The 12,597-nt window shown below is 39.3% G+C and overlaps 1 protein-coding gene across 3 annotated transcripts in view; it reads left to right on the top strand.

Annotated features, from left to right (window-relative positions):
* Window positions 1–7,159, top strand: part of hdac5 (histone deacetylase 5) — a 98,117-nt gene extending 90,958 nt beyond the window's left edge. For 2 of the 3 annotated variants that reach the window (XM_083931426.1, XM_083931425.1), the window contains exons 26-28: window positions 2,646–2,727; window positions 2,878–3,058; window positions 5,764–7,159. In XM_083931426.1, coding sequence (XP_083787552.1) covers window positions 2,646–2,727; window positions 2,878–3,058; window positions 5,764–5,803 — 303 coding nt within the window. In that variant the 3' untranslated portion in view covers window positions 5,804–7,159. Of the gene's footprint in view, window positions 1–2,645; window positions 2,728–2,877; window positions 3,059–5,763 lie in introns of those variants that run through there. The other variant, XR_014593587.1, reaches the window with a different exon arrangement.
* Window positions 7,160–12,597: the final 5,438 nt, after the last annotated feature.

The following is a 12,597-nucleotide window of genomic DNA, read 5'->3' as shown; positions in this document are numbered from 1 at the left end:
ATATGACAATGATAATAATTATGGTGGTAAACATGATCACTGATGAGTAGTGGTAATAACAGCTGCGACACAGTGAGACATACCACTGATGGTGTTTTTATGGCTACAGATTTAATCATTTATAAGACTAATGATAGTATACATGAGAATTAGTTATAATAGCAGCAGGAAGCGTCATGCAGGACCACGGCAGCAGGCACCACCACGATCAGCAGAGACCTGAGAGACGACAAAGTACAAACAACTCCGGGGAAGAAGCTGAATTAGTAACATGCATTTATGAGACATGAATGACACAGACAGAGAGGAGAGAAGCTCAGAGTATCAGGCAAAGGATTATCCCCCGGCAGACTAGGCCTATAGCAGCATCATTAAGCATGACAAAATCAGCTTACATGCAGGTTCTAAGAGAAATTGAATGCCAATAACAACATAGCTAATGGCTATTCCTCTTATGGCTTTGGAGGAAAGTTTTGAGCGTACTCTTAAATATGGGGACGGTGTCTGCCTCGCGAACAACACTTGGGTGTCTGTCCAACGGAGGGGAGCTTGGTAGCTGAAGGCTCTGCCTCCCATTCTACTTTTGGAGACTCTAGGAACGACAAGTAGGCCTGCATTCTCAGAGCGCAGCGATCTAGTCGGGTAATACGGTACTATGAGTTTCATTAAGATACGAAGGAGCCTGACCAATAACAGCTTTGTAGGTAAGGGGAAGGATTTTAAATTCTATTCTAGATTTTACAGGTAGCCAGTGCAAAGAAGCTAAGACAGGAGAAATATGTTCTCTTCGATTTGTTTTAGTTAGTACATGAGCCACATTATTTTGGACCAACTGGAGACTCTTAACAGACTTCTTGGAGCAGCCTGATGATAAGGAGTTGCAGTAGTCCAGCCTAGAAGTAACAAATCCATGAACTAGTTTTTCTGCATCTGGACACAATGTTCCTAATTTTCGCAAAATTACGCAGGTGAAAATATGCAGTCCTTGTCCTTAGTTTTATAGGAGACAAATGACAGTTGCGACATTTTCTTTAGTAATGGTAAGCACCCTCGAGGTGGGAGACCGTCAGAAAAGACGGTCTGCTTGGGCCCCTCCTACCTCCAGGGCCTGGGGACAACTGCACAGGTGTCCCGTCCTTGAAAGCGGGCCTGGTTGAGACTCTACCATGCAAAGAGTAAACTTTATATAGACCAGTTCCAGATGGCATGGGTTACCTGCATATTTGTGAAGGCTCCATTAATGCAAAACATATGCTGCCAAGGAGACAAGGTCTTTTTCATAGAAGACCTTTCTCCACATAGTCCAACAGCATGGCTCCATAATAAAAGAGTCCGGGTGCTAAACTGACCTGCCTACAGCATCTGAAATCCTTCATCAAGCAAGTGTAAACGTTCCATTTTCAAAGTTACTGCGATTGGTCGCTTCAGTTCCCAAACGCTTACAGAGTGTTGAGGAAGAGGTGACGCATCAGAGGGGTAAACATGACCCTGTCCAACTGATTTCAAAGATGTTCATCAAATGTGGCATCAAATAATTAGCAATTCAACTGCTTAGTTTCAACATTTGAAATGTTGTCGTGCTATTTTCAATAACATATGGGGTTTCAATGATTTGCAAATCATCACATTCGTTTTTATTTACATTTTACACAGGGATCCTCACAGTGAGGTTGTCACATGTGGTACAATTATGTCTATAGAGGCAGAAACCAAATCCTGCTCACTGATCTGGCAACTTGTCTTTGTTCATTCCATTTCCACGTTTGTCTCTGGTTCTGCTTGCTATTGCCGCTGAACAAATAGCACAATATTCACAAGTCAACTGTCCTGGCTAGTGATGTCTAAATGAAGCTTCATGAAGCATTAGTTGTATTTGTTGACCCTACTAGATGGCGCTCTAGGTTTAAAGAAAAATGCTCAATGAATGGTGATTCAGTGTGTTTTCAACCCTTTGTTGAACAGAGAGCTAAGTCAAGTCCACATTTATGGGGAGATTATGTGACCTGAAACTATAACCACTAATAATGATCAGTGTTTGTCATACTGCTGTGAAGTCTCTACACAATCCTTCACCCTGTACATGTTCTTATCAAACTGGTCAAATATGTCCAGCTGCCTGATCACAAGCATGTATCACTGACAGAGCTCTTCCTTTTTGCTCAGAGTGCTCCAGCTAAGGGGATAACTGGAGTTACGGCACAAACCAGCTATGCTATGATGGATACATTTGTGTTAATCAAGAAACAGTTCCAGCACACAACTCCCCCAAAATCACAAATAGTTTTTTTTTTAGTTTTTTTTTAAACATGTTTTGTCAAACAAGGTGCACGGTTTGAATCAGAGGTCCTGGAAGGTGTCATTTTGCTTTGGACAGAGCCAGGGTTTCTGTTTTCCCATGCTACTCCATACTTAACACACAGCAGGTTTATATTTTACTTCTCACCTGACTTGTGGAAGGACAGTGAATAAGTTCCCAAAATGTTGAGCTTTTCCTTCAGATCCAACAGATGAACACACATAGAGGAGACAGCAGGTAGAGAAGCCTCCAGCCAGTGTTGTTTAGTCCTCAGTGATTACTGTCATCAACATAAAACACACAAGTTGATTTCATGTGTTACTGTTGACACACTCTCTGTCTCTGTCAGTGTGACTCTGTGTTTCAGTGGCCCCAGGAGAAGCCATGTCCAAAAGCTTGGGACTCCCTGGAGAGAGTCATAGAGATCCAGAGTGAGACACACACACACGCACACGCACACACACACACACACACACACACACACACACACACACACACACACACACACACACACACACAGTTATTCTACACAGTGATGAGAAGCTGTAGAATGTCTTGATCTCCTCTCTCTGTCTTTGCAGGTAAACACTGGTCTTGTCTCCAGAGTTTGTCTCAGACGAGTGGCCACTCATTATTGGATGGTCCCCTGGGAGCTCAGGGCCAATCAGAGAAGGACGAGGCAGAAACTGTCAGCGCCATGGCCTCCCTTAGTGTTGATGTTGAGCAGCCAGGCTCGGATCCTGACAACACAGAAAGCAGCAGGTCAGTAGTGCACTGCTGATAGATTCACACCATGATTAGAGGACTGAGAGCCAGAACACAAAGTCCCTAACACAAACATATACTTTATTCTGATGCTGTTTTTTTTCACCAAAATATATTTTGTTTAAATTAGGGTTAAAATTAAATCAAATAATATATTAAAAGTAAATTTGAAGAACAAAGTACAAAATACAGGAAATTACTTAGGATTATTTATTACAGTTTTTTTATGATCGCTATAAAAAAATGTTCAATACTCTACAAAACTCTTAACGCATCAACACACCTACAACACACAATAGGCAAACCTGTTAATTTCATGCTCAAAATCACACATTGTAAACTAAACTCCATCACTAATTTTCAAAATGCAATAATACACTTAACACAATACACCATGTCTACCGAAACAAATAATTCTTCTAAAAACACTAGCCGTGTTCTCTTCAAACTGGAACCTTTTAGTTAAGTTATTTTATTCAATCAGAGCACAATGTCATAAAAACAGACAAAAGACAGAGTCAGAAGTGCTGCAGTAAAGGCTTTCTTTGCTATAGGACATTACTGCAAGATAACAAAAATACTGTCACCTTTTTAAAAATAATGGCCTACAGTAAGTCGTATTTTTGACAAACGTATTATTTGTTCACCTACCCCTGTAACATAATAGTCTATGTCAAGAGTGTGAATGAGGCCGTTTTATTTAGTGAGTTTATTCAAGATGGCGCCTGCATCAAAAAGAAAAAAATTCTACTAGCTAGTGAAGTTATTTCCATGATGCAGGAATTGTTCCCTATTGGTCAGTGGTTACCCATGGTCCGCCACAGTAGTGGGACAAAGAAGTCCACTGTTTTGACTAAGACACTTATTCCAGAAGTCATTTGTCAAGTCACGTTCAAAAAAGTCCCAAAGGTATGTTGGTATATTGTTCTAATTCTCTTATGTTACATAATGAGTGCAGTATTTGTATGTCAATAATATCCATCTGTTGACATAACATTTTTGTGTGCAATGATTGATAAATATCATATTTGGTTCAGATTTTCTGTTGGTTTTTTTTTTTACTTAAAAAATACGATAGACAATGTGCAATGTGCAATACAGCTGCAATTTACTATATTATATGAAAATAAGTCATATTCAAACAGAAAAAGCCACATAAGAATAAAAAAGAAAATGAAGTCCTCTTCTAATTTGGCCTCATGTTCTCATCCACATCACACATGAAATCTTCTCTGGCAAACTGTGATTGCTCTATTTACATGTTTTCAATCAGCTGTTTCTCAGTAGCAATGGAAAAAGACACAGTGGATATATTTGTGTTTCAATTCACAATATGAACAGCTGATCACTTTTTACTATATACAGTATATTATGGGGCAAAGTCAGAAACAGATGAAAATGCATTATGAAATATTGATTTTATGTCAATTGACAATAAATATAGATATCTGGATACATTCACAAGCAAAAGTAGAGTGGAAATGAGAAACTTGCTTCATGATTCTGGAGTGGCAGCTGAAACAGAGCTGGGAAGTGTTCAGTGTCAGTATCCAAACCATGACATCACTGATAGAGCCACTGCAGCTGCACTTCCTCTCAGCTCTGTAATTATGTGGCTCTGCTGTGATGACACTACAATGGTCTGAAGATGGACTACTTAAAGCATCTTGGACACTACGCCCTGTGCACTTTCACTGTGTTGTTTCTTGCACACTCTATGAATATGGACAACTCTGTAAAACATACAGTAGGACTTCATTAATTCACTTCAATTGTATTAACAGTGGGAAATAATCACAAAGGTTATTCCAAGACACTTTACATATAGAGTAGGTCTAGACCACACTCTATGACTTATTTATGATTTACAGAGACCCAACAATTCCCCCATGAGCAGCAACAAGTCGCAATATAAATACAATGGACATCAAAATTAGAGAACAAAGTATTAATTCTTGATTTATTCTGAAATATTGTTATTTTTTATTGTCCACAATTTGATAAGAATATCAGCTGTGGCTATACCACTGCTGTACTAGCATGTTTGTTGTTTTTAAATAGCCATGGCATTTCAATAAAAACCTTTATTTTGTGAAAAAAAAACAGTGATCAAAATTAGAGAACAGTAACCATTGTGTCAGAAGAGAAGATTTCAACAATGTGGCTTCATAGACTGCATCATCACTCCAGTTCCAGACTGCAGATGGATCATATACCTGCTGCCTTCAGATGACTGCACTACTAAAAATGCACTGACTTCACCAATATCATGATAATCGTTAAATTGGACAGCATTATCTCCCTTATTTTGGTAATGGATGTACTATAGATTAAGAAAGAAAGCACTGAACAGAATTTCCTTAGCAATTCTACCACCTCGTATCATGACTGACACTTGGATACATCCAGGTCATTTCACTCAGTTTGGAATCTTCCTAAGCATAAATTACTTTTGGACCACAGCCATAGACTAAACAGTGAAGGCCCGGACATTAGCAACCATAATCTACTGTTCATACTAGACCAACTAAGCCTGTAACAGCAACTTACTCCATTATATCCTTACAACAGCTGCGACAGTAATGTTCTGAATGTCGAGGACAGTGCCTTTAACTCAAGGCTTCTCTTTGACATCAGCACAAGCATGTGTAGACTGTTAATGTTTTGACTCTTAAATATGACATTGCTTCATCTTTCATCAGGTCCACAGAGGAGCCAATGGAAGAAGAGCCTGTGTTGTAGGAAGAGAACCAGAACCGAACAAAAGCTCCAAATTCACCTCCTTCTGGCACCTCCTCTTCCTCTTCCTTTTCCTCATCCTCCCCAGATTGTGTAGGTACACACACATACATACACAGAAGAATTGTGCCGTTGGAGGACTGCAGACAGCTGAGGAGAACATTATGGATGCAGGAGGAGGTGGGGAATGTGAGAAAACATCTCTATTCTACTCGTTCATCAGCCCAAGGAGGAGCAGACGACTTGTTGGCATCTCTATGGAAACCCTTTGAGGAGAGGGTCAGCGAGGAGACTCGTCTTGTACTCTGCATGCTTTATCACCTGTACACAGCATCACTTAATTTTTCCCTTCCATCATTCTTTTGGCTTTCTATTTTGTCCCTCCTCCTCTGTTTCCACAGTGGGACAATGACTGTGGAAAACCCGTCGAAATGTCAGACACCAAGTGGACGACTTGTCTTCTTATCTTTCTGTCACATGGAAAGCCAGTGCGAACATGGGGTTGGCTGGCGGAGGAGGGGTAAACCGTTTTTCAGATGAATGAGGAGGAGGAACTAGGTGCCTTTTTTTTTTAACAAGCCGTCCAGTCAGAAACTACAAAACACCACCGCTGCAGCACCTCAACGAAGAAACCAGCCACCAATCAGGACTGAAGAAACACACTGATGCACACACTCTTCTGCTGTTGTTTCATTCACTCCTTCTGTTGTTGAGTCTTTGTTTCTTCATCTTGATGCCTTAATTTGTTCTTATCTCACTATTTAGCGACCTTAAAAGAGAAGGACGACAGAGAGTTGATATGAATATATATTCAGAAGTGTATTGATACTGCAAAGAATTTTATTTTCTTCTAAATCTGACAACATTCATGCCAGGTACTCCCAATACACTTTACTTTTATTTTTGGGAAGAAAAGCGTCTAAAGCCATTATAACACACTAGAAATGCTACGTAAATGTCTCTATTGAATATTAATGTAACATTAATAATAATATTCAATCAGACTTTTCTGGTCTCTGGTGTGAGTGTCTCAGGATTAGGCCTGTTTTGGCAGTATTCATGGGTTAAAATCTGTAAACCTCCCTGTCTTTCTTTCACTCCTTCTCCTTGAGTCATGCAACCTAAGCCCCGCCCCTTCTTCTCTAAAGGGGATTGTGGCCCGTTTCTGAAACACCACAATGACTAACATGTCCCTCTTTTTTCCTTTTGTTTTAGTAATATTTCCTCTTTGGTGTAAATACTGTTTCCTGTCTTGTTGCCCATGGTTTCTTCACAGCAAAATTGGTGTTATCACTTTTCTATACATACTGTAAATACATATATGTATAAAAACACAAAACACTTTCTCTTTTTGTATAAAAAGGAAAAAAAGAATATTCTGCATATGTATACACGTGTATGTATACATATATGTATATGTATAAATATATGTGTGTGTGTGTGTGTGTGTGTGTGTGTGTGTGTGTGTGTGTGTGTGTGTGTGTGTGTGTGTGTGTGTGTGTGTGTATAAACATTGTTTTATCCAATCAGATTGGATACATGGATATATTCTATTTGAAGATTCAATGTTTTAAAGGTTTGGTTGTTTGTCAGGAAGTAAGCACACCAGACCGCCACCTGTTTGATGTTTGTTTACAGATGTGGAGGATGGCTAGATATTGGAGGTGAACGGCGAGCTCCAGTTCCTGTGGCAGGACCAGGCAGGCAGTGCTGCCCTCCATAGACCAAAACAGTAACTGCATAAAGGGGCATTGAAGGGGAATTTTAGTATTTTTTTAACATGGACCCTATTTCCCTGTGTATTTGTATCCAAGAGATAAACAACTACTTTTTTTAATGTGTCCAGTACTGAGTGCAGCACTGCAGCCTGGCTGCTGTGAACTGAGCAGCATGTAATCAAACAGAGCACCTGAACACCAACAATACAGGCTCAGATTGATATCACAAGTGTCTGACTGGATTATGGAAAGATGGAGAAGTTGGTGTTCTCCTGTCATGCTTTGGTGTGTAGCTGCTGATGCAGGTCAACACAGTAACTTTAGCTAATAGCATTAGCCTCCCTCCACAAAGATGCTGTCATGAATCACTTACACAAATACACTGGGAAATAGTCCAGCTAAAAAAAAATAGAGAAATTCCCCTTTAAGGTCAAAGCTCATGCTGGTAAATAGCTTGGTCCATTGATGATGTGTTTTTAGGGTCTTACAGGCAGTTAGCTTGCCATTTCATATTTTCAACATTCTTGCTGTAACAAATGTTATGATCCACAGTGCCGTCATACAAAGTAAGCTGTTGTTAGATGAGGGATAATGAACCACTCAGTGAGTGAAATGGAGATGCAGGACGGTGTCATTATTTTATCAGCATTGCTCACACCAGGTCAGAGGGATAAATCTATTTTATTCACAAGCTAACAGTAAGCTAGCCTTTGAAAACATGAATTTCAGGTCACACTTTTTAAAGACTACAGTTGAGTTGGCCATTCGGTTCCACAGTATCCTTTAGTTGGAGACAGTGTATAGAGACTTTAACTCTTCTGACAAATGATGCTACACTTCTCAAAAAGAACCTCTGCAGTGGAACTCTTTAAGCTGCCGTTCGTGGACACAAAGATTCAGAAGTGCACCGCTCTATTACCTACATCTATAGAAACTTAACTTAGAAACAATACAGAGTGACGTCAGTAAGTCAGCTCTACACAATCCTTCACCTCCCTTCTGTCCAATACCCAGGACCCTGTGCGGGGCAGCGAGTGTTGGAGCTGACGCTGCTACTTCTGGGTCTCATTGGTTCAAAGCAATATAATACAATGTCCAGCGTTAGTGTTGTCATGGTGACAAAGCAGCCAGCACCCCAGCTTACATCATTTTTAGGTCTTTCTCTAGTTTTGAAACATGTGGTTTAGTGCTGTTTGTGTGTCAGCTGTGATAGACAGTGTATTGATTGATTTATTGAGCTGTGTTTCCAGGTGATTCACTGTCGTCTTTTTGTACTAATGTAAACACAACCACGGAACAAAACAAACAGCAAGCAGCAACTTACACAGAAGCCTTTCAGTTCATCAATTTATACCCCACCTAAATTTGCCTTGGTATTTTCTCAAACATGTTCTAAACTACCACAAACAGCTAATTAATTGAATAATTTCGTATTTCACTGCACGAATGGCCATTAATGGACCTGCAGAACAAATCAATTTTATTAATTCTGGTTTATCATAATTTGGGCTTATTTTAGTAGTTTTTAGCCTTCATTCACATAAGTAATCAGAACACTCGACTCACCCGGTTAATGTGGGAGATCCACAGTGTTCCTGTACACTCAGGACCTTTAGTAGACTGAATGTGTGTCTGACTTGTGAAGATAAAAAATATCCCACATACGCTATGTTTTCATTTTGCAACCAGAGTCTGTGCAGTAGTGATCAGGCTGTAGAGTCACATCATGGACGTCCATTAGTGCTGTCAAAATGAAGCTTCATGACCCATTAGTTGTATTTGTTGAGTCCACTAGATAGAGCTCTTGTTTTGAAGACCCTTTGTTGAACAGATAGCTCCATCTGGACTGGAAAATAAAGGAAATGTTTATGAGGCTTCATTTGGTCACTTCTGCCTGCCTTGGTCACATCACTAATGCTGTCAATCAGCTGTCAATCATGATGTTTCACCCTGTTTTATAGCATCAAATAAGTAATTCAAACTGATCAGAAAAATGAACTCAAACATCAGTGATAAAAAAGTACCTACATTGACAGAAACCATCTTTGGGATTAATTCATTTGTGGTGTACTTTGACATTTTAGTTTGGCCCATGTCCCATCCATTAACATGGAGGGGGCTGGACTTTTGTCCTATACTTCAGCCAGCCACCCGACTGGCTATTTATCCCGAGGCGCCGAACTTGTAACATTCAAATACAAGGAGTGGATGGAAATGCACGTTAATTTGAATTTTCTGTTGCAGATTTTCTGAAAATATGCTTAAGATATGGATATTACTTTAGCTATGGAAATCAGACTTGTTACCCTGCCTGGGAACAGCTATAAATACTTTCCACTCTAGAGACACTGTTCAAACTCATTAATTCAGTTAGTGTTGTATCAACAGAAAGGACAGTCAAAACCACAAAAGTAGGTCCCAGGTTGTAACAGACAGCATTAACCTTCAAGTCATGGTCTAGCTGCTTGATCTTGCACACAAGTTTCTATCCTGTACAGTGAAAACTCACTACACAGTCTGAACAGTGCTGACAGGGTCACAGTGTGGTGGTTGAATGTGGCTGTCTGGAGTGAACAGTCCAGAGGCTACACAGCTTTACTGTTGCTACCACACACACACACACACACACACACAGGTGAAAGGTGAAACGCACGTGACTATTTTGCTACGAGTTAATACTGTATATTTCTTGGTATGTTTGATACTGTTGTGCAAGTGTAGTGTCCTGCTCTAATGCGATGTGGTGGTGGTGGTGGTGGTGGGGGGGGGGGTATTTTTGGACTCTTGGGTGGAACAGAGAAGGTACAGTATCAGTGTGACTGTCACCCTCTCTCTCCCTCTTTTACCTCTGACTCTTTCTGAGGGGAGACGTTCTCTGTTCCCTTTCTCTCATCCGGTTCGTGACTGAAAAAACCCTGTTTTGTTGGAACTGGTCACAAGCACATTCCTGAGTATTCTTTGTCTGTGCTGTCGTTTTATCCAGATTCTTTCCTGTTGCGACAATACAACATGTGTCTAGTTCTTGCTGACTCACATGTATATAAAGTGCATATATGTGTGCACATGTGCAATACACGCTATTCAAGCAATCTATTACTGTGACTATTATTGATGATACTTGTCCCTTTTTCAGCCTGTTTTTTCTTCTTGTCCTGATTTCCTGTTGATGAATTGTGTTGCAGGAGCTTAAAAAGGAAGGTGACTCTTGTGATTCTTCACATACAGTTTCATTTCAGGGGTTTGTGGACATTTTAATGAAGCCCTTTTTTATTACTCTCACTGTAATGTTGTGATGTTAATCCTGATTATCTGTTTCTTTGTTGTTGTTTTTTTAAGTGGGCCTGTTGTTAAACTTGTCTGGAAACTCAATAAAGCAATTCACTGACTGTCTATTGCCCTTCTAGCACCCCTACAGTTCCTGTGGACAGAGCCAGGATAGCTGTTTCGACTCTTCATGCTAAGCTAAGCTAACAGGCTGCTGCGAACAAGTATAAGTGTGGTATCAATCTTCCCATTTAACAGAAATAAAATGAATAAACAAAATGTCAAACCATTCTTTTAAGCTTTGAAGTAATCTAGTAATCTTGTGAAAATCATGTGGTGTGAGGAGGAGGCCTTAGTTTGGGTGAAGTGTCTGGCTGATACTAGTTTATCACAGCTGATTGTATGGATCTTCTTGAGCCCAGCTACTTTGATCAGAGGAAACAAACTCATTTTTAATCAATTCCTTTGCAATTTAGGAGAAATAGGGGTAGAGAAACTGCTTTATGAATGGTTAGGGCAGTGTCCCCATTTTAATTTTTCAAAGACAAAAAAACTACATGTTTTTGAGGTATTATGCTTCTGAACCAAAAATGTCCCCGGATTTTGTCACAGAAATCTGGTCACCTTATTATTTAAGAATTTCAAATTTACTCCCTTATTTAAACAGACCCCATATGTTTTTGTTTTGGTTACTCTTCATTCCTTTTTCTATATTTTAGTGTCTTGGTACATTTTCATTTATGTTATTATTTCTTTATTTAGAAATACCCTTTTGGCATTAATCTTTTCAATAAAAAAAAAAACAGGCAACATCATGACCTACCATCAACGGATGACGTAATTGCCGTTTCTTGGTGTATTTTCAAATGATTAACGGCAGCTGTCAGCTACGAGTCTAAACTAAATGATCGGGCTGCACACCCAGAAGAAGAAGAAGAAGAAGACAACGAACTGACCAACAGTTAACAACGGCAGCTATCCTGCGAATAAACTAGCTACATGTTGGTATATACATATATTTTCATAAATATATATTTTTGGATGATTTTAATCCAAATGTATTAATGCTAAATGTACTTAAGATAACGTTATTCAAACAGCCTGCTAATTCAACGGTGCCGCCTAAAATTAGCTAACGTTAACTTAAAGTCAACTTACTTAACATTAAGACTGTTTATACTTCATTTATTATTTTCTATGTATTGTTCAGCCATATTTTTGATATGTAACTATTATTTGTACACTGTGGTTTTATTTGTAGGGATATCTATTTCGCTGATTGTCTGTTCTTAACGTTAATCTGAAATATTAGATTAATGTTAAGATTTGAATTAGATTTCTAATGTTAACATCAAAGTCTAAAAACATTTGTGCTATCAAATGTGTTAGCAAATTACCTCCGCTCCTATGGAGACCGCAATTCCCTCTTCAATTTCTGCAAAAATAAAAAGTCCCTCTCACAGCGAAAACATGGACTTTTACAATACCTTCGTGAAAAAATGAAATTCAGAAAGGAAAGCACTAATGAAGACACATTACATGCAGAGAAAAGAACAACTCAGGCAAAGAAGCTAAAAACTTCTTGAAATATAGAGATAGGATGGATTCACAGTGAAGGTAACGTAGCCAAACAGGTGAGGGGAAAGCAGGGAGGAGGCACCAGAAAAGTTAAACTTGCAAATGATGCTGGATTAGAAGAAATCCTTCAAGAAGGAAAGAAACTTTTCTTCTGGTGGAATGTCTCCTAAAGGATCAGAATCAGATTTTCAGTTTGAGGTGTGGGATTTTAAACAGAACTGCCTTAATAATGACACG

Source organism: Echiichthys vipera, assembly GCF_963691815.1.
Source record: "Echiichthys vipera genome assembly, chromosome: 17".
Lineage (NCBI taxonomy): Eukaryota > Metazoa > Chordata > Actinopteri > Perciformes > Trachinidae > Echiichthys > Echiichthys vipera.
This window is presented reverse-complemented; position numbering and strand designations above follow the sequence as displayed.